Source organism: Lemur catta, chromosome 24 (genome assembly GCF_020740605.2).
Source record: "Lemur catta isolate mLemCat1 chromosome 24, mLemCat1.pri, whole genome shotgun sequence".
Taxonomy (NCBI): Eukaryota; Metazoa; Chordata; class Mammalia; order Primates; family Lemuridae; genus Lemur; species Lemur catta.
The window spans coordinates 12,172,971-12,196,453 of NC_059151.1; the positions used below are offsets into that span (position 1 = coordinate 12,172,971).

General features: G+C 40.5%; 1 protein-coding gene across 1 annotated transcript in view; it reads left to right on the forward strand.

Annotated features, from left to right (window-relative positions):
* The window catches only part of LOC123627203 (sterile alpha motif domain-containing protein 1-like), a 36,654-nt gene extending 27,718 nt beyond the window's left edge, over nucleotides 1–8,936 (forward strand). The window contains exon 3 of the mRNA XM_045536639.1: nucleotides 8,795–8,936. Coding sequence (XP_045392595.1) covers nucleotides 8,795–8,898 — 104 coding nt within the window. The 3' untranslated portion in view covers nucleotides 8,899–8,936. The remainder of the gene's footprint in view (nucleotides 1–8,794) is intronic.
* Nucleotides 8,937–23,483: the final 14,547 nt, after the last annotated feature.

Genomic DNA, 23,483 nt, shown 5'->3' on the forward strand with positions numbered 1-23,483 from the left:
GCTGAGAAGCACTGGTTTAGATCCTGCTTGTTCTGCTTAATTTTCTCCTGTAGGTCACATTTTCCCAAATATTCCAATCTATTTAAGGATACGAACAATGCAACATGTTTCCACCTTTCACATTGTTACAAGGGACAGTGTTACCCTATTCTGCGCTAAGGCTGAACCTACCCTGGATCCTGCCCTTTTACACATCTCTCTTTTCTTCTACACAATAGTCAGAAGGAAAGATTATTTCCCATGGAAACAAATATGGCCACATCTATTAGATTGAGAGAATTCTTCAAATGTTACAAAATAACAATTTTTCAAAGCAAAATGTCCTTTCTAAATTTCTTTCTGAGTTCTGGTGAAAAGCTTTGGCTGCTCCTTCCTCTATCAATATATATTAAAATGTAGCTTTTCATAATTATAAAAAGTTTTAAAGAATTAAGCATTTATGCTTATTGAGAACTTAATTTTTAGTTATGGAAAAGATTATCATTTTCTTCATGCTTGACAGTCGTCTTTCTACTTCTTATTTTACTAATAAATTATTTCAAAGCCAAGTGATTTTAAATTTAAAACAATTTTTATTTTATATTTTTTTGAGACAGGGTCTTGCTCTGTCACCCAGGCTAGAGTGCAGTGGCATCATCGTAGCTCACTACAGGCTCCAACTCCTGGGCTCAAGTGATCCTTCTGCCTCAGCCTCCCAAAGCGCTAGCTGTGCTTGGCCACAAGGGATTTTTTTAAATAAAAAAATATATAAAAACTTAAACTACATTAAATATCAAAGATGTCATCGTGGAGTTGGGGCTTAACTTCGCACTTCATGATACTAAAGGTAAGTGAATTTTTTTTGAACTTTAAAAAAAATTGTGGCAAAATATGCATAATATAAAATTTACCATTTTAACCATTTTGAGGTGTACAGTTCAGTGGCATTAAGTACATTCACATTGTTATGCAACCATAACCACCATCCACCTCCAGAACCTTTTCTTCTTCCCAATCTGAAACACCGTATCTGTTAAACAATAGCTCCCCATTGCCCCCTTCCCCCTGCCCTGGCAACCCCCATTTTGCTTTCTGCCTCTATGAATTTGCCTACTCTACGTACTTCATCTAAGAAAATCATAAAACACTTGTCTCTGTGTGTCTGATTTATTTTATTTAGCATAATGTCTTCAAGGTTCGCCCATGCTGTAACATGTGTCGGAATTTCATTTCTTTTTAAGCCTAAATAATATTATATTCTATGTATATCCCACATTTTGTTTTTCTGTCAATAGATGTTTGGGTTTTTTCTACATTTTGTCTATTGCGGATAAAGTTGCTATGAACATTGGGGTATTGATTAAAGTCTGATGAGTTTTTTGTTTTTGTTTTTTTAAGAAAAAGCCCTCTTATTTAACAAATATTTATAGACTGCTTAATACCTACTGCACAGTGTGCTAGGTACTGGGTACACTCTGGTGATCTTAGAGCCTATCTTATTCTTCTTTATTTCCTGGATGTACAGGGTCTATATCACTGGAACCCAAGGTAATTAAAACACAAACAAACAAACAAACAAAAATAACCTAATCAGGCAAGGCATGGTGGCTCACGCCTGTAATCCTAGCATTTTGGGAGGCCAAAGAAAGAGAATCACTTGAACCCAGGAGTTTGAAGCCAGCATGGGCAATAGCGAGACCCCATCTCCACAAAAAATACAGAAAAATTAGCTGGGTGTGGTGGTGCATGCCTGTAGTCCCAGCTACTCAGGAGGCTGAGGCAGGAGGATCACTTGAGCCCAGCAGTTTGAGGTTGCAGTTAGCTATGATGATGCCACTGCACTCCAGCCCGGGCAACTGAGTGGGACCCTGTCTCAAAAAAAAAAAAAAAAAAAAAAAAAAACCTCAAAAAACATAAACGTTATGACAGCTATTCAGCAGTCCAAATGCATAATGCCCATATTAATGTATTAATATTTGGGGATTAAAAATAAAATACACAGGAAATATTTTCTCATAAAATATTGGAAAAAATCATAATATTGCATTTTTAACACCTTAAGGGATTATGTACTTTTTAAAAGCAACGCTTTCTTTTAGTTGTACAAAGCATGTTTTATTTATTTCAACAAATATACTCTCATCTGGAAATTCTCTTGTGAATGGAAGGAACGTGCATATCTAGTGTGTGAGGCAATGGGTGGTTGCTTTTTGGCTTCGTACTAAACAGAGAGATAAAAAAAATTAAAAAAAGGTCTCCAAGGCAACAACCTTGATCATTAAAGTTTGCATTAAAAAGAGAGAACTAAATCTTTTAACATTATCGTCATTTGCTAGGGTCCCCGGAAAGTCGTTTTGCCTCTCTAAACCTATTTCCTGGGGATAGCAATACTGCATCTATTTTGCAGAGGTATTTCAAAAATGAAATGAGATAACTCACATGAGGGCATTTTGTGAACTCAAGCACTCTACCAGTGTGAGGGGTTTAAAAACTTGCTGTTTTGCAAACATGTTCAGATATTAAATTCTAATAGCTACAAAGGAGTGCCAACATCTCTCAACATTCTGCTGTTTGTTAAAGAATGTAATCTAAGTTGTAAAAAATTTTTCCCAATGGAATTCAGGAAAGCTATTTTGAGTTAAAAAAAAAAAAAAGTGTCCTACAAATTTTTTTTTCCCCTGAATTGGGCCATGTGCTGAAAGTTTCTTCTCTACCACGCAGTGAAGCACATGGCTCCCCTTCACAGATGGCACGTGACCGCTCCATGGCCAGAAACCTTCCCACCACACACTATTCCACCCCCACACCTTCCACTAACCCAGCCTCGTTCTGCCCCATGGATGCATGGAATATTCCTAACTAAATGCCCCTCAAGATCTGAAGAAAGCAATCAAGTCCTCTTGCTGTTGTCTTTCCTTGGCACTAATTACTTTTCAAGATTTTTACCAGTCTGCACCTGCCCATTGGATATTTTTAGTGCCTCTGTTTTTCTCATGGTGTCTAGAGTAGAGCCCAACATTCTAGATATGGTCTGAATAATACTAGAAAAAAAATCACTTCCCTTATTCTGGGCCCTATACTTCAATTACTGTGCCCTAAATTCGCATTCAAGTTTGTAGCTAAAATCTTGACTCGTTTTTTTACAGGAACTGATGGTTAAGCCATATTTTTACCCATTCCATTTCCCCATGATGGCTTTTTAAGGTTCAACTGCAAGGATTTAATCTATTCTTTCTATTCCTTGTACATGTTGTCTTGTCAAAAGCCAGAGTTAAGGAGTATATAGAAAACATGTTTGCTTCGCCATTTTCCATTTCCTACGAAACTTGTCTTTACTTCTTTCCTCTCCTTGAAGTCTGTGAAATCCAAGAACAGTGCTCCCACTTCTCTAATAACAGTGCTCCCACTTACCAAGTATCAACGCTGCTTTTACATTCCAGTTTCAGTTGCCTGCTGACCTGTGCACTCACAACAGCCTTGGCTAGAACGCAGCATCAACCCATCCGGGCCTCACTTTGCACTTCCTTCATCTGTCGGACAGCAGCCCAGCCGGAGGAGCTGCATCAAATGGATTCATCGAGAAACTCAGCAGCCCTGGCATGATCCTAGCTCACTGCAGCCTGGAACTCCTCGGCTCCAGTCACGCGTCACCATGCCTGGATAATTTTTAAAAATCTTTTTTTAAGAGATGGGGCCTCTCTATGTTGCCTAGGCTGGTCTTGAACTCCTGGCCTCAAGTAATCCTCCCACCTCAGTCTCCCAAAGTGCTGAGATTATAGGCTTGAACCACGGCACCCAGATGAAATTTTAAGAATGAATTAGAGGCTAATAAAACAGTTGACTCCCCCCTCGGAAGTCTACTCTGCTCTTTGTCTCTTTGGGTTTCTACCACATCCTACCTTGCATTTTGGCAAATTACACGTGCACGTTTCACAAATTCTGCAAATGATGCATGTATTTTTACTAATCGCTGCTCTGGGGTTATGGGAAGAATATATCCTGTTCCTTTTCTTCTCTTGGGGGGCTTCCTCCTCAGCACCTCGCAAAGTAAGGTTACTATAAACATTGTTAACTGAGACATTTGCATGTGAATGAGCAAAGCAGCCACTTGAGGGCAGCATGTTAAAAGAATAAAGAATTATTCACTTGACGCCATCCATTTAATTTTTTAAAATCTGCATGAACAAAGAAGAAAACGTCATGCCTACCTGCTTCATGAATCCCTTATTCTAATCAGCTCTTACAGATGCAGGGGATGAAGTTAGCGACTGGTTTTCAGATCTCAAAAAAAAAAAAAAAGCAGGAGCAAAACAACGGAGAGCTCGGAGTACTTAGATTTTTAAGCTCGAACCAGACAGACTGACTCATCCTTCACGCTGAGTGGTTTTTGGTAACCAGTATGGGAATTAGGTGGTGAATTATGCAAAGCAGAATAATAATTTCTGAGTAGTGCCTAATGTTAATGTCCAGTAGTTAGACAAAATGTTTTTGGTTGCTCCACTGATTACATAAAAAAAAAAATCTCTCAGTTATATACATGCATGTGTAATATGTTTTTGAGTAAGTCATCAAAACATGGCAATGATTAATTTGAACAACTTCTTTGCCTTGTCATCTGTGACTAAGGATTTTTTTTTCCATGACCAAACAAGTAAGTCAACATTTGTTAAACAGCTCCAGCTGCATGAAAATTACCTAGGTAGGAGAGAGAAAGTTCAGGAAAGAGGGCTCTGGTCTGGGAAATGTCTAGGTGTGACTGACCAGGGACCTAGAAGAGGCCATCAGACATATCTTTCATTTTCACACTCTTAGTCTGTTCTGCTTTGTTTTCCATTGGCTTTCCTTCCAGCCAGGCTTTCTTTTGGGCTGGCAAACGGATCCTAAAAGTTTCAGCAAAAGTTCTGGGGCTGGCTCCCCTTAGCCATTTATGTCACAAATTCTGAAATCTGTCACAAAGGCAGCAGGAATGGAGTACTCCGATTTCTTAGGCCAATCACCCAGCCTTGATCCACTTTCCTCCTCCCCAGCAACATGAACTAAGAAGGGAAGAACAGAGATCTCCCAAAGGAAAACCAGGATGCTGTTTCCAAAACAAGGGTGAAGGACAGCTAGGCAGGCGGAAACAACAGCTATCCCCTGAAAGAAACATAAAAGATGCAACCCTTGCCTTCAAGAAAGTTTATAAGCTTGAAAAGAATCATGAGCTGAAACAATATGATCAACAACATTATATTTAAAATTGCATTGGAGTTTTTGAAATACTTATTTTATGTGACCCTTACGAGAACATTTTTAGGTCAGTCCTATTTTGTAGCGAAGGACAAAGAGAAACAGAGACATTAAATTATCTGCTTAACTGCTGCTTATCATGCCCAATTTAAAGCTCGAATTGTTAGGTACATAGCAAGGGGTTCTGGGTCTCCTAGGGATGAAAGTTGGTGCTGCTATGATTCCCCCCCAAAATGGGCTTTCGGAGAGGCTCATGGGAGATCCGCATGCCCAATAAGACTCATATCATGCAACTCCCAATTGCCCAGTCAACGTGCTTCCATGGTGATGTCTGAGCCACAAGGATGTCCCAATCTGGGCACTATAAAACAAGACGCAAACCATAACCAGTCCCTTTTCTTTTTTGCGTCCTTCCTTCTGCTCTCCCTTTGCTGCGACAATGGGCCGGGTCATCATCCGTGGCGTATGTACCATGCTCTGTAAACCTGTATCTTGCTCTTGCCTTATAAGCCTATCTTTCTCTCCCCAGTAAATCTCATTTTCGTGCTTGGTGTGTCTGGTGATTCCTCTTGACAATATCAAAGTTGAAACTCATATTCACATTTCCCAAATGACAATAGTTCTACTTATAGACAACAGTATGAAGTGGTTATGAATATTTATTCATGGGTGAGTAGAAAATAATGTTTACGATATATCGTCTAATACGCTAGAACCAAGCTATATTTGACGTGAGAAAAATCACCTAGCACAGCATTTCTCAAATTGTGTTCTGCCTTTGTCATCATTTCCTGGGTTGTCTGTTATACATAAAAATTTCAGGGCTTCATCCATGAATCAGAATATCTAGAGATGGGGCCTGCTGGGCTCATGCCTGTAATCCCAGCACTTTGGGAGGCTGAGACGGGAAGATCACTTGAGGCCAGGAGTTGGAGACCAGCCTGGGCAACACAGGGATACCCCATCTCTACAAAAAACAGAAAACAATTAGCCAGGCATGGTGGTGCACCTGTAGTCCTAGCTGCTTGGGAGGCTAAGGCAGGAGGCTTCCTTGACCCCAGGAGTTTGAGGCTACAGTGAGCTATGACGGTGCTACTGCACTCCAGCCTGGGTGACAGAGCAAAACCTTGTCTCTTAAAAAAAAGAAGAAATGAAAAAAAGTGTAGATCCACAAGGTACTTCTCAGTCTCTCTTTCAGGTTTTGCCTCTTATTCTGTTGACTCTTCCTTTTTTGTTCTTTTCTCCCTAAGTTAAAATGCTCATCAATTAGAAAGGCTAGGTATTATACCATCATTACATCTAATTTGTGACATTCCAAATTAACCAATGAATGAGAGTATTACTTTTTATAGCAAATATCTAAAAATCGAAACTTAGAATTAAAAAAGACCTTAGCTGAACTGCCCTCATGCTCAGATAAGGAAACCGATTTCCCAAAAAGTCAAGTGACTTGCATAGCTAGGCAATTAGTACTGACACAGCCCTTTTAGAACTCTTCATTTCTAAATGACTACACTGTATTTCATTTGGGGAAATGGTCATAAAAGTCAGTTAGCATTTATAATTAAAACTCAGCTTTCGTTACTTTTAATTGTGTGTGCACCAGGGCAGAGAATTCAATTTCAAAATCTCGAACCATATTTTATAACTTGTCTTCATTAATAGTTACCAGGCCTTTGCCATCTCTCTACATGTATTCCTCAACTAATCCCCACAGCTCTAGGACGCAGGTACTAATATGGTCATTTTATAAATAAGGAATCTGGGACATGAATAGATTAGGCAATTTACTCTAGAGCAGAGTTTCTCAAACTTTTATGTGCAAAAGAATCACCTGTAATTCTTGTTAAATGCAAATTCTGATTTGCAAATTCTGATCCCAAACACATCTGGGATAGGCGTGTTCTAACCAGCTCCCAGGTGAAGGCCAACCTTGTTGGTTTGTGGATTATGCATTGAGTAGCAAGGTCCTACCTCGACCATGTGTCCTAGTGTCTTAACCCTGCCTGTCTGACATCGACGCCCATGCAATTAACCCCTGTGCAGAGTGTGCATTGACTTTTCTCTTTACTACATTATAATTTACATCCTACAAATGAACAGTGAGCCCAGTTCTTGATGCACGTACATTTGTGATGCAGTTTTACCCTTGAGGCATATCCAGGGAAGCAAAGCACTACCAGTCATCATTCTCACCCAGAGGCCCTCTTCTTCATCTGCCTCTTCTGGGCCCACTGCTCCCAAAGAAAAGATGTAGGTGGCGGTGGCAGCTGCCATTTCCCTTAGTTTTCAGAGTCACAGGGTTTCTCTTACTCAATGAATGGTGTCACTCGATGCTGACACATTCCCCCTGCCCAAATATATATACATATATATATATGTATGTGTATATAGATTCTTTTCTTATATATTTTTTTTTTTTTTGGAGATAGGTCCTCACTCTGTCACCCAGGCTAGAGTGCAGTAGTGTCATCATAGCTCACTGCAACCTTGAACTCGTGGGCTGAAGTGATCCTCCTGCCTCAGCCTCCCTAGTAGCCAAGTAGCCGGGATTACAGGCGCAGGTCTTTTTCTATTTTTAGTAGAGATGGGTCTCCCTCTTGCTCAAACTGGTCTCAAACTCCTGGCCTCAAGCCATCCTCCTGCCTTGGTCTCCCAAAGTGCTAGGATTACAGGCATGAGCCATTGCGTCCAGCCTATATATATATATTTTTTCAATATATATTTAATTATATATATAATCTATGCTTCATGTTTTCTTATGTATGTTTAAATAAACATATATATTATTAAATACATATATGCTTACTTTTCATCCCGTTTTCCCTAGTGTTCATAGTTCATTCTCTTCTGATTGGTCTTTTTTATCCCATACTTTGTTTTTGTCCCAAAACACTTCCTTTTTAATTATACTATAATTTTAACATTTACTGAAGAAGAAGGAGATTCAAGTTAGCCACCTTTCATATTATGTTACTTGGGTAAAACACCCTGGCCTCAAGGATTTCCTTTTCACTGTTTTATTTCTCTTCAGGTGAGGTGGTTTGACCGAGGGCTGGTTCCCACAGTGGGACGATGGGAGATAAATCTGGGTGTTCACATAAAAAGAGCTAATGACAAAGCTATTTTTAGGGAAAGGGAATTTTTTGTCTTCCCTATGTTATTCTTTTTTTTTTTTCTTTTAATTTTTTTTTTTTTAATTTTTTGAGACAGAGTCTCGCTCTGTTGCCCAGGTTGGAGTGAGTGCCGTGGCGTCAGCCTCGCTCACAGCAACCTCAAACTCCTGGGCTCAAGCGATCCTCCTGCCTCAGCCTCCCGAGTAGCTGGGACTACAGGCATGCGCCACCATGCCCGGCTAATTTTTTCTATATATATTTTTAGTTGGCCCGATCATTTCTTTCTATTTTTAGTAGAGACGGGGTCTCTCTCTTGCTCAGGCTGGTCTCGAACTCCTGACCTCGAGCGATCCACTTGCCTCAGCCTCCCAGAGTGCTGGGATTACAGGCGTGAGCCACTGCGCCCGGGGCCCTATGTTATTCTTTATGTGGGTTTGATATCTCTATTCTCTGGTTCTTATCTTTAACAGACAGCCGCTTTGCCTCAGGCATAAATCAAAGAGGAAGACCAGCTACCCGGCCTGGAGGGAGGATGAAAGGGAAGCGAATGGAGGGAAGCCATAGTGAAGAATAAAGGACCCGGAGAGTCCGTGCTGGGCCAGAAACAACAAACAAAAGTCCTCTGCTGTTCCAGTGAACACCGGAAGCCAACCGGGGAAGAAAAAGATGACGCTCCTGCTGCCCCCAAAACGGAAAGGAAGAACTCGGGCAAATGGCGTGCACGCCCTAGGAGCAAATCTGCCCCGGAAGTACAAGGTGCGCACTTCCGCTTCGTGGGATAAATGGGAGGTAAGTGTTCAATTTCAGAGCGCTGTTTGGAAGACAGACCCGGGCAAGACGGAGAAATGCTACTACTTGTAAATCAGAGTTCTAGAAAATAGGAACTACATTGTGTTTTGCCATAATTTTCCAGATTTAAGAGTTTATAGATGAAGTATTTCTGTTTTCCTGGAAAATATATTGAAGATAGATTTATTCCAGGTGATAACACATCCAAAAAAAAAAAAACCTCTCAAAATCTTATATGTTCACACAAATTTGGACTTCCTGAATTAACCAGTTTATAGATTTAAAAACAAACATCAAACCTAAGGAACAAAAACTTATTAAAATCCAGTCAAAACAATTGTTTGACACATGAGATAGCTAGCTTCACATTTTTCAATTTTTTAGCCAGCTGCTAGGAATCCCATAAACATAATCTGATTTATACAAACTTAGCTGAACAATTGAAGGACTAGTATCAATTTCCGTTGTTTCTATCTTTTCTAGAATTAGTTTCAGTTTGGTATTAAAAATATAAAGCTTTTAAAAATTAAAATTCTATATGAGAGAAATAAAAATTGTATTAGTAGTGTTTTTAGCTCGCTCATTTTAACATACACTTACCCTAAGATATTAAAGAATGAATTCTGTAGATACAGGTAAATAAGGGTGATGGGGGCGGCAGAGGTGGTGGAAGGGAGAAGGCTGGGGTTTTGTGATGGCTAAATAAAAACAATGTATTTATCAATAGATGAAAAAGTACAAATTTATTCTTACTGTAGACATCTGTGGCAGCTAGATATCCAACTTAGGCTTTCTAAGGATGCTAGTTTTGATTTATATCACTATTTAAATATACCACCACTCTCTCTCTGCATTTCCTTTCTCTTATGGATGGCTAATGGGCACTGCACACCTGATATCCCCCAGAGAAATGAAACTGGGAGGATTTCTAAGGAGCATAAAGTTTCACCTCCCAGCTGTGGACACACATACACACACACACACACACACACACACACACACACACACACACATATACACAGAACCAAAGGGAGTTAGGGAGAAGCTGTGATGTGCTTATTAGAAAAAGAGCCATGGAATGTATAAATGGAAAACCTCAGTTTCTACATAATATTCTTGAACACAAACTATTGTAATTGCTGTGCTAAGAGGCAACACTGATATCTGAGAGCAATTATGTGAAGATTATAAGACTATAGATAAATCCTCACATATAGCATTTTCAAAAATTATTTTTTAAAAATAGTAATATATGCATATGGTACAAAATATAAAAGTTATGTAACAACAAGAAATCCCTCTACCACTCCTAACCTCCACCCACCCAATCCTCCTCCTAGAAGCAAGCACTATGATAAATATCTTGTATATTCTTCCAGAGGTAGTACATGGAAGATTTTAGACTCTCCCTTTTGTCTCTTAGTTGAAACTTAAGTGATTCAATTTTCCATTGAGTTAAATCATCAAAATGGAACTCTAGTCTTTGGCTCAGATCTGAAAACAACTTCTACTTAGTCTAGATAATTGAGGACTTCCTGGATATACCAATAATAGTCCAGGATCCCTCCTTAGAAGAGAGTTCTTTCCTCTAGCAACAAGATAAGTAGCTGACTCCCAGGAAGCTGTCCTTTCTTAATGAGCCCTATTTCATTAGTTCCTTGCCTAGTAATTACAGCTGAATGCAAATATAAATGTAAAATGCTTGTGATTTTTTTTTATAGGTTGAATGATATGGGTGGCTCTGGATTGTGAAAGGAAACAGATTGCTCTCTGCCTTTTGTTGTTATATCCAAGGTTTCCTATCTGCTTTGGGTGAATTGTCACCAGCCACATAAAAATTCACTGATAAAAAAAAGACAGGGAGAAGCCACATATCTCCCCTGTGCAGCAAGATGATAAATTTATATGACTATGTCATCGGTATAAAATACCAATTATTAATAATTCAGCAATAGATCTCTTGAGTTCTAAGAACTTTAAAATTGATGATGTCTCCAAAGCATCTGTAATTTGCAACTATTTAAAACTTAACCAGTATGGTACAGCAGAAAGTCTCTATGAAAATATCCATGGCTCTTACAGTGCCAAATTTTTGCTTTGTTTTGGCATTTATAAGAGAGTGAACTAAATGCCAGCACTGTGTTAGATCTCATTGTTATAAGTGTGAGATTAAATTGGAACAATTGTGACAAGCATACAATGATGACAGAGAATGATGAAAACAACGTTTTCCCTTGATCACGCGTAAATTGGTCCACACATCAGCCCTAGAGGTGGATTGCTGAGTGCCAAATAGGACTCTGCAGCTAGCAGCTCTGTTTAATTTTAGCAGAACAGTTATGCAATGATAGTATTCAAGGTGGAAATGTCACATGTCAGAAAGGATTCTAATAGTAATGCTAGCTATGAAATATTCCCCTCAGCAGGAAGTCACACGTGTCTAAACCTGTTCAGTACTTATTTTCTTAGGCCAACCATCTAAGAGATGTTATTTGTCCTTATTTATAAATTAAACTTGAATTTCTGAAGATAAGGTAGTCATTCATTTTTTTCATTTAAAATACATTTTTCTTTTGAAAGCTATGCACATACATTGTTTAAAAAGTCCACTTATAATTTAAAAACAGCAGTCTCATGTCCCATCCTTCCTCCAATTATTGCTCCTCAAGGAAATCCACTGTCAACTCTTTTAATCCGTTTTCCTGGTGTTTACTGCCATATTTCTAAGTAACATTCATTGAATGCTATTTTTTTCGAATTTATATGCTAATATATTAGAACACTTTATGGAATCTCTGTGTCCCCATTGTCTTGAAAATACACCTTCTGTCCTGCTGGTCCAGTCTGGACTCCTTGTCCTCTCCACCTGCCCCTCAGCTGCCTTCCTGGGATTTCCTGTCACACGAGCCAGGAAATTCCTTCCACCTTCCTCCTGTACTGGATCCCTTATTCCTAGATCCTGAGACTTCCTCCTACTTGGTTTACTTTCCTATTCTGTTGGGGCATGTTTTCCAGTAGCTTCCTGGGAGATTGCACAAGAGGTAAACTGTGAGACTTTGCACATCTGAAAGTGTCTTAATTCTACCATCACACTTAACTTACAATGAGGTTGGGTGTAGGATAATAGCTTTGAAATACTTATTCTTTTTTTTTCTCTTTTTAAGGCGGATCAAGTGAAGCCGTGGGAGTGGAGAAGGTGAAATACTTATTGTTAAAATTGGAAGGGATTGTTCCACTATGTTTCAGGTATCAGTTTTGGTGCTGAGACATCTGGTACCTTCTGATTTGTGCTTCATGGTATGTGACCTATTGTCCCCGCTCCTCCTCTCTGGAAGCTTCTAGAATCTTCTTTTCTATATCCAATGGTCAGAAGTTTCTCAGCGATATGCATTTACATGACTTTCTTTTCTTCCTATTGTGCTGGACACCTTGTATCATGGTGTGACCTTTCAGTTTGGAAACTCATGTCCTTTAGTTCTGGGAAATTTTCTTGAATTATTTGTTGAATAGTTCTTTCTCTTTCATTTTCTCTGATTTCTTTATAGAACTCCTGTTATCTAGAAGTCAGGTATCCTGGAAAGATGTTATAATTCTCTGTTATCTTTTTGTTCTTCTGTTCCATCTCTCTCTCACGTGGCTTGTAAATCTGATTGTCAACTCGGACCGCAAAAAACCACTGTGGCTGTACAAAGGCAAATTAGAAACCATTATTTTTGGTTATTTTTAGTGCATTTTTTAAAGTAGGTTTAAGCTATTTCAGTTTTATAAATCATCAATGCATTTTATGTTTCTATATTCTTCAATAAATATATGAGTCCTCTAAACTGGTTTTCTTTGAGGATTGAAGCTAGAACAAACTAGAGCTAATCACTAAATTCAGTAAATTGAGTTCAAATTCTGTTCCACTCAAACTCATTCCCTGCATTCCTTCAAATATTGAATGAGCTACAGTGTATGAGGCAATTAGCTGGGCTGTAGGTCTATAAAGGTAAACAAAAGTAAACAGAACAGCCTTGCCTTTGTGGAACAAAAAGGAAGATCATCTAAGCCTGACTCGGGGGTGAGTTTGTTCACACTGGCTGTGGTCTGGAGAGTGGGTCGGAGGGCTCAGGACAGGTCTGAGGATGAGTTAGAAGACTGCCGAGTAATTCAGGCAAGAGGGTAGTGTTCTGAATTAGGTCTATGACAGCCAGGAAGGAGAAAAATGAATATTTGAGAGACACTTGGGAGTGTGATTCAACAGGACTTGGAATGGACTGAATGTCGGGGGAGTGGAGACAAGGTGAGTGGTGAGGGAGAAGAGAGTGAATTTCATTTTGGAAAGTTTAATTTCATGTGGGATAATAAGCATGTGGGAATTTGAATCAGGAGCTCAGAAGGGACATAAACTCTGGAAGTAGATGTTTGGATGTCATCCACATATAGGTATCATTAGAAGCCACGTGAACTGTAAAGTGTGTCAACTGAACAAGGTCAGAGGAGGTTTGATGCTAGACCCCAGGGAACATGGACATTGGACTTCTAATACAGGCATAGCGGTCACCTCTAGGAAGAGATGAGGGTGGATGGGTTTTTATTTCTGTAATCCTTTGCTCCTTTAAAAAAAATCTGGAGCAAATATGGCAAAATATAAACCTATTGAATATGGCTGGTGGGTGCATAGGTATCTAATTTATTTTCTGTATGTTTGAAAATTTCAGACTTTAAAAGTGTAAACAGCTGATTTCAATGCCCCTTTTAAACAAGCACCATGTAAAACATCATTAATACACTTACTTATTTTTAAAAGAAAAATAGTGTGAGCTCTTCTAAGATTGGAAGGAAACATCTGCCCTTAACTTTAAAAGATAACTTTAAAAACATCAGAGTAAATATAGAATTCTAATTATAGACAATAGGGGAAGACAGATCAAGAGAGCTGTCAAAAATTAAAATTTTGGTATTTAAAGTTAAGATTTCATAAAGTCTATGTAACTTAAATTACTACCTTTACTCAGACAACTCAAATGTTTAGTGTAGACATCTGTACATTCCAGATACTCGTATCCAAAGCTTGCTTTATATCTCTTTTTGAGGCCAGTATGGTCCAAACCAAAGTCATAAGCTCCTGCCCCCTCTCCCCGGTAACACAGCTTCGCTCATTCCAGTGACTACAGTCACACAGGTCTGAAACCCGGGGAAATTTCTTGATCACCAGGCCCTGTGATCTTGGTGTCAACTGCATTCCATGGTTTCTTTACAGGGGTCTTTTTAAGAGGGTGTCTATTTTATGAAGATTATTTCAGTTAAACTAGTATGATATCCATCAATCCACTTAACCTGGGATACACACACGAGGACACAGCCCATATGTGAAAGCCCAAATCTTTTCCTCTCTTTACCTCGACTACTCTAAATGACACATGACACCTGACATACTGCCTAGGTGAGTCCCTGGGTTAAATATTAGTAAAGCATAAGTTTTTAATATATTTTTGTAGAAGTTCAAACATTTTTTCTGCTCTCTAGTGGAGTATCTTGTGGAGTCACTTTGGAGGCTGCAGCTCCATACTGTAGTTAGAGTGATTTTTTATTTTTTTTGAGACAAAATCTGGCTCTGTTGCCCTGGCTAGAGTGCAGTGGCATCATCATAGCTCACTGCAACCTCCAACTGCTGGGCTCAAGCGAATCTCCTGCCTCAGCCTCCCAAGTAGCTGCAACTACAGACACTCGCCACCACGCCTGGCTAATTATTTCTATTTTTAGTAGAGATGGGTCTCACTCTTGCTTGGGCTGGTCTTGAACTCCTGAGCTCAAACAATCTTCCCGCCTCAGCCTCCCAGAGTGCTAGAATGACAGGCGTGAGCCACCATGCCCGCCAGAATGATATTTTTGAAACTCAAAATAATCATGTTCCTCTTTTGTCCGCATCCCACATACATTAACACTCCAGAGACTTCTTACCTGCTCTTAAAATAAAAACCAAACCTTTGATCCAAGCTTTTCATAATTTGCCATCTCCCTCTTCAGCCTCTTAAAAAAAACCAACCCTTGCTCTTTGCTACAAAGAAATGAACCTCCCTGTGGTTTCATCCTAGTACTTATCACGGTTGTAATTGTATTTGCATATTTTATTAATTTTTTGGTGTCTATCTCCTGTACCATAAGCTATATAAGTGTTTGTTTTGATCTGTTTTTGTTCACCCCTAATTGCTAGTATAGTGATGGCTCTTTTTTTTTCAATAAACAATCCAAAAGAGAAAGAAGATAAAACATTGTCTCAAAAGATCGATATTTACATAGGGCATTTGCCAATGAACCCAGATAAAAGAAGGACATGTGTAAAAAAACTGGTGCCAAACCATGAAGGGAAACTATAAGAAAATAACATTTATGGGCTTATGAGAAGAGAATAGAGGCTTTTTAAAATTGGAAACGATAATAAAAATCATCATAAATTTATTTTGGAGAAAGGCATAGACCCACGACTTTCAGCTGATGGTATAAAATTACAGATGACAGTGACGAAGCAAAACTATCAAACTTTTGTTTCTTTATCAGCATTGCCATTTGGATATGCAGATTGTGGAAAATGGCCTAGCTGCTCTCTATAGTTTGGCCTAAATTTCTTTTTTTTGGCCAAGATGAATTATAGCTCTAGGAACAGAAAAAGCTTGCAGATGGAATTTATAAACCGAATATATACATAGTACATATTTAAAGAATTGTGCTATTGCTTTTGAAATTAAAAAAAATTTAAAGTGTTTTCAAACCTAAAGAAATGTTTCCAAAATAGAACAAAACTCTTGTCTTCTCTTCATCTGGCTGATCACTTAACATTTGGTCTTGTTTAGAAACAGGGTCTCCCTCTGTTGCCTGGGCTGGAACGCAGTGGCATGATCATAGCTCGCTGCAGCCTCGAACTCCTGGGCTCAAACGATCCTCCTGCCTCAGCCTCCCTAGTAGCTGAGGCTACAGGCATCAACCACCACACCCAGCCAGCTTTTAAATTTTTACCTATGTATTTATTTATTTATTTATTGAGGCAGGATTTCATTCTGTCACCCAGGCTAATGCAGTGGCATCATCATAGTTGACTGCAACCTCAAACTCCTGGGCTCAAGCGATCCTCCTGCCTCAGCCTCCTGAGTAGCTGGGACCTCCTTTACATGTTGCAATTCCCTTCTTAGACCTTCAATACGGTTCTGTCTGATGTTTCCTCAGGACCAGACATGAGTCGTGCATTCTTGGTGGGAAGGAACATCACAGAAATGACGCTGTGCTCTCCTCAGTGCCTCATGCCAGGAGGCACCGCACAACGCTGGTTTGTTCTCCGTTTGCTCTTGAGCACGTGCTCATGTTGGTGTTTACTGGATTTCTACTGTAAAGTCCCGATTTTCCTTTTATAGTCAAGTAGTATTTGGAAGCAGGACTTGTAAGATTTTAACTAATATCCTGTTCCTCATCAAGATTCCCGCATCAGCCTTACTATTCATCGACAACTCCCACCTGCACCAAACATCCTAATGAAGGTTGCCAAGTGCTGATTTGCATAATTCCTTCTACATTTGTCAGTTGGCGTTCCATTATAAAGAAGAACTTTGCTTTGTCATATTTCTTTATTTCTTTATTATTTCCATCACTATCTACTCAGGCTCCAATATTAGTGGGGTTTAATCTGATAATATCATTATCATGTCCGCCTTATAGCTGGCATTTCCACGGTGGTTCACGCAGTTACCCCAGGGTCTGTCCTGCCCCTCTGGACTCTGTTCTTACAGAGACCAGAATCATTCTGTAAAGAAAGGCCAGACCCAATCACTTCCATCCTTACAACCCCGTGGTGGCTTTGCATTCCACTGGGGGTAACAGGCAACGTGCTTTAAGTAGCCAACAGGCCCCGTGTGCATTAGCTGTTGCTATGTACCAAAGTACCCAAAACTTAGTTGCTTAAAACATACATTTGTTATTTCTGTGGGTCAGGGAACCGGGCCCAGGGTCTCTCCTGAGGCTGCAGGTGGGTGGTGACTGAGGGCAGCTGTGACTCTAAGTTCACGTGGCTGTTGGTGGCTTCGGGTCCCTGCTGACTATTGGCTGGAGACATTGGTTCTTCATCACGTGGGCCCCTTTGTAAGGCTATTTACAACAAGGCAGCTTGCGTCCCCCAGAGAGGGGTGTGTGTGTGTGTGTGTGTGTGTAGGGGAGAGAGAGAGAGAGAAAGAGAGAGAGGGAGAGAGAGAGAGAGAGAGAGAAAGAGGGAGATTCATTAGTGTCCTTCCATTCCTTATGCTTCTCTGTGTCGTGTATTTCCCCTCTGACCCCAGTCAGAGGGGAAAGAATGAAAATAAAACTCTACCCCCAGACACACACAAAAAAGCAAATAGACATGCTATCCAATATAGCATGTATTTTACCCACTGTTTCCTCCTTTCTCCCTCTCCTTTATGTACAAGCTATAATAGGGCAGGACATTTTGCTTATTTTATTCACTATTTTATCTGCAGTGATCAGACCAGTGTGGAGCACATTCAAAACAAATACTGAACAAATAAAATAATTTCCAAAAGAGTTTGATGAGTCTTCAAAACAGACATCCATTTGCTGTGAAACCCCGGAACTCAGAATTCCTGTAAAAGACCGAAGTCTGTTCGTGAAGCAGAATCAACTGGAGACCCCAGTCAGAGGGGAAAGAATGAAAATAAAACTCTACCCCCAGACACACACAAAAAAGCAAATAGACAAAAACCCAACCACATAAGAAGAACACAGCCACCAATTTTCAAGTTCAGTTCTTGGAGTCAATAATCGATCTATTCCCTTCATGCCGGCACTGGAGACTTGGGTTTCAGGGTGGAAGCCACATTCTTCTCTTCTCCTAGAAGTATTTAATAGAATCACACCCGCAAGGGAAGATGGGCACCTCTGATGTAGTTTTTCCAGACTGCGAGCTCCTGCTGAGCAGCCAGCCATGCCCAGGGCACGGGTCTGGGACTACGGAGCTGTCCCTGCTGGGGCAGCGGTTGGTGGCCTTGCTGCCTTTCCAGGCTGCCCCGCAGGATCTGTTTCCCTGTCGGCCCCTGCTACCTGCGTGAATTGACACGTCACAAGGTGTTTGCCGTGTCTCTGGAAATGGTGATGGCCGTGCCGGTTTGGCTGTGGGACAATGCGAACTTGCTTTGAGCATCAGCCCACTGAGGTACAAACTTCTCGTGATGGGAGGGAAGGTCACCCCGAGGGCTCCCTGAGCACCGGGCCGCGTGTCTGAGCTGCAAGAGCAGGGCGATGCAAAGCTCTGAGAATGCGCTGGCTCTGTTGCTGGGGTAGAGTGTGGTGGCATCATCATAGTTCACTGCAACCACAAACTCTGGGCTCAAGCCATCCTCCTGGCTCAGCCTCTTGAGTAGCTGGGACTAAGGGCGTACACCACCATGACTGGCTTATTTATTATTATCATTATTATTATTATTATTATTTGTAGAGATGGGGGTCACTGTGTTGACCAGGCTGATCTTGAATTCCTGGCCTCAAGTGATCCCTCCGCCTTGGCCTTCCAAAGTGCTAGGATTGTAGGCATGAGCCACAGTGCCTGGCCCCATATAAAGTTAAATAAATTAAAATTAAATAAAATTAAAATTTCATTTTCCTAGTTGCACTATCTACATTTCAAGTATTCAGCAGCCACATGTTATTGGACAATACAGATTTAGATCACTTCCATCTTTGGTAAAAATCCTGTTGGAAAGTACTGGTATATTGCGTTTACGTTTCAGCAACTGGAAACAGTCCTTAAGGATCAGGTTCCATGTTACTGAATTTCCAGCACTTCTAGATGGTCGTTACTTGTATTTTGATTTCCATGTATTTTGGAGGGGAAGAGTATAATTATACTAATATTTGGAAAAGCTGATGAATGAGTTTGGAGCAAATACATGATTCATTTTTTTAAAAAAGTACTGTACATGTTTCGAGTAAGAGAATTTTTTTTTTTTTTTTTGAGACAGAGTCTTGCTCTGTTGCCCGGGCTAGAGTGCCGTGGCATCAGCCTCGCTCACAGCAACCTCCAACTCCTGGGCTCAAGGGGTCCTCCTTCTTCAGCCTCCCAAGTAGCTGGGACTACAGGCATGCACCACCATGCCCGGCTAATTTTTTTTGTTTTTAATAGAGACAGGGTCTCACTCTTGTTCAGGCTGGCCTGGAACTCCTGACCTCAAGTGATCCTCCCGCCTTGGCCTCCCAGAGTGCTAGGATTACAGGTGTGAGCCACCGTGCCCGGCCGAGAGACATTTCTAATGAAGGAGGCTTACTAATGTCTAGATATGGAGTAAGATGAAAGGTTTCCAGAAACGGCTGCATATCCTTATTGGTGCAGTCCTTGGTTTATGGAGGGGATGCATTTGCACAGGGTTTTGCAGGGTCCTTCCCTTGTATGTGACAGCACTCTGCCCAGCACCGGTCCCCTTTGTTCCCCTTTCCTTTCCAGGCAAGCTTCCTGGCAGGGCCATCCCGGGGCTGCCTTCAACCTTTCAGTAGGAGCGCTGAGAAACCAGACGGGCTCCGTGGAAGCAGGGTAATGAAATGAACTGTCCTTTCCTTTCCAAACCTGCCCTGATGTCTTACCTGCAATTGACAGACAAAAGCATTTTCTACGTAGCTCGCGTCCTACTCTTGTCTTTCTATTTCCTTATATTGCTGAGTTATGGTAAAAGTCACAAAGCAAGGGAAGCCAACATTCATACATGTGCAGATCCCATGGATTAGATTGTTAAGGCATTCCACGAGCTGAGATGAAAAGCCAGGTTATTTCCCTGGTCCTTATACTCCCCTGTGAATTCCTAAGGCCCTATCATTATAGCTGTATAGCATTTTCTTTTCTTTTTTTTTTTAATTTCAGCTTATCATGGGGGTACACATATAGCATTTTCTTATAAATGGAACAGAACAGGTAAGAATATCATATAGATAGCTTTCTCTGGGCACAAATTCCCTTTGTGTCTAGTGGGCAAATCCTTTTTTGACTACTCACAGTTATCAAGAGAAATACGCTAATACTTTCTCCAGAGAGGATTTTCTTAATATTTTTGAATAGTTCGTAGTCAGTGACATTTGTATGCAGCTATTTTGAGTCACAGACATTTTGATAGGGCCTCAAAAATAAACCACTAAACTTTCAGCTAGTCTTTGTTTTAAGTAATGCAACTGACACCTATTCCATTTCTAAGTAATGTGTACAACTACTTTGCACAACTCTGTCCTGTGATGTTCTACTGCGGGTCAAGGGGTAGACAAAGTCTAGAAAAAAGGCTCAGGAAGGGGCTGAAGACTGGAGTGAATTTGTATGGTAGTCAGGGATGTTGGTTTCACCATTACTTGGCGATGAAATTTTGAAATGACCATGTCGAGGCATCCAAGTCAAAATGGCAAAGCCAACGTGTTCCATGTTGTAACTGGCAGTTGCCAGATGGGCAGGTTGTGTGGACTCCCTTCCAGTTAGCACTCCCCACCCAAAATATAGAGTTTTCTCGCAAGGGAGGGATGCCTCCAACATTCCATAAAGTTCTTGGCTAGGAAAGCTCCTCCAAATACGGCAAAAGAACCCAGCTGGGCCCTGATGTAAGGATATCTCTTTGGGTAGCTCTGATCTCATGGTGAAGTCACTCATGAGGAAACTGAGATGAAATGCCATGTTCCCCCCGCTACCTTAGAACGAGATTAAACGAGTGTTAATCTGGCCCTTACCCCAAACACCTGGCCATGCAGGGGCTTCTGGTTTACTCTTTCTCTGCACCATTGAATAACTGCCTCTCCTAGGGATGCGGAGATGCTCCTCAGTGTTGCTGCAAGACACGGGATCCGGGAAGCCCGGGAACTTTTGGAGAACGTCATGTGGACTAAAAGCAAGCTCTCGCCAACTGAAAGAACGGGGAGTTTTTATAAACCATAGTGTGCGTCCCACGTGCTCTTCCTGCAACATGGCGTGTTCCGCTCTCACTAGTCCACCGTGGCCTTGTGATGCTTTGTGGAACTTTCAGTGGAAGGTGTTTTGGTTGTAGTTTTATGTGCTGCTCCGTCGGGAATTTGCTAGTCAGAATCCTTTAAGCATAAAATGTTCCTTATATGTTTTCCTGGAATCTAAATTTGATGTCTTCTGGATGGAGAAGTATTTTATTTGAATTTCATTCCTGCTCATTTCAGCTAAGTTTCATTCAAGTCAGTGAGCGTTCTAGAAAGTGGTGGGAGGGAAAGAAGGAGAAACCTGTCACACTAGGGATCTGGCTTCTTGGATGTGTCAGTTGCCCCCACAGACCCACGGAATGAGCTAAACTCATCATTAGCCTAATGGGTGACGTGTGATGTTCTGCTTAAAATAAGTTTGTCTTCACGTGTCCCCATTTCAATTTTCTGCTCTATTAGGTTTCTGTGGTATTTCATTGTATTCACTTTTTGTATTACAAAACGTCCTTTGTGGGGGCGAAAAAGACTGTGATTGTTGACAACGAAAGGGAAAAGGATAAAGTCTAAGAGCTAACGTTTACTGAGCACCTTCCATGGGGAAGGTATTTTCCTAACTGCTTTACAAGTTTTTGAGCATGCACTAGTTATAAAAGTCTTATGGGGCGGGTGGTATCATCATTCCCACTTCACAGAGTGGAAACGGAGGTGTGGAGAAGTCGAGTCACACACGCGGAGTCGTAGAGTGAGAGGTAGAGTAGGGTTTGGAGTGTTGGCAGTCCGACTCTACAGGCGACATCCTTAACCAGTTCTGCTAACGTTACTGCCCCCATCATTAGCAACAAATTCAAAGATGCTCTATTAGCAGATAACTGGGTTTATTACTAGCACACAGTGAGCACTTACCCAATAATGAAGCCACATTTTCTTACCACGTTATTTTTTTTGAGCACGGGTCACATATTCCTATTCTTGAAAAGTGGTGTTTTTAACCTTAAATATAGCTAGCTGTACTTATTACATTGGGTTTAGAGCACAATTCTCTCCTGGGAATGTAAATTCAGAAACATGGTGTGAGAATGACAAAGGTGTCAGACTAGAATTCAGTGGAATGATTAAGCCGTGTTTAAGGTATTGCTTCCTTTCCGAGTGCCAAGTTTACATCGCACGTATGTGAAAGACAACAGTGAACCTTCAGCAGTCTCCTCTTTGTCCAACTTGAAAACATAAAATTTTAAGGATGTAAACAAAATGGCTGAGTGTTTTTTTTTTTTTTTTTTTGCTGCTTTCAGCAAATTTAAACTCTTTATGAAGCAATTTTAAACTCTTCAATGTAGAAAATCCCAAATCGAGAAACTAAATTCTTCGCTTGAACCTTTGGTAATAGTGTTTTGACTTCTCTGGAACCACTTCAAATGTTTTTACATCTTCCCAGAGGACTTAGTCTTTGTTTCAGTCTATGTTGAGATGCAACTCTGGAAGTTTTACTCTGTGCCACAAATACTTACAGAATACGAAGGCAATGATTTCAATCATCATGTCTATCTGCATTTTTTTATCTCCACAATAATCCTCGCTTTACTGGATTGCAATTCAAAGTAATATTTCCAAGGCTTGTTTACAGTAACAGCCCAAACTTGCAATTGTGAGGATAGATCATAGGAATGATCACTAAATGGCATTAAATTTTTTATTTTTAAAAATTTCTTCAGGTGATTTCTGTAAACGTCTTCAACTAACATTGATGTATGTTGTTTTAAGGTGCTAATACATCTTCTCTTAACAGTTCATTGTTGCTGAAATAAAGTAATAAGGTAATTGAAAGGCACAACTACAATTAGAGAGACTATATAAGGCCTCACATAGAAAACTCTTCACTTTTGATAATACCCAGGTGTAGGGCAAGGCATGACCTGCCAGTCCACTAGGGTTGAAGCGGGACATTTCATGCAAAACCAGAGGGTGTGATGGATTAGGATTCCCCTGGATCCAAAGCTCTGTTTCTACTTCCTTTGTTGTAACTGTGTAAAAATTCAAGGAGAAAAGCAAGCGATAAGAAAGACATTGGGGCAGAGAGAGACAGAGACAGCAAGAGAGTGAGATGGAGCTGTCTGTGTTCGATTGGTTCAGATACCCCAGGTTTGGCCTGCTTCCTTCTTCTTTCCAGAACACAGTGTCTGAGACCCTCTGCTGTCTTCTAGACGCCCCCGGGTTTCCTGTCTAGCTGTTGTTCTAAACCTTAGAACTCACACAGTAAAGAAGCTTGGATAAAAGTCTTTCTAATATTGACCACAATCCTAAAAATTTACATGAAGTCACTAATAATGAGTTGTGAAGCTGAAAGAAACTTTTCTAAACTATCGATAAAATAAATTTTGAACAACTCTACTCAAGGAGATACTGAAGTCCTTCTATTCTCTTTGTAGAAATTGGGGAATAATA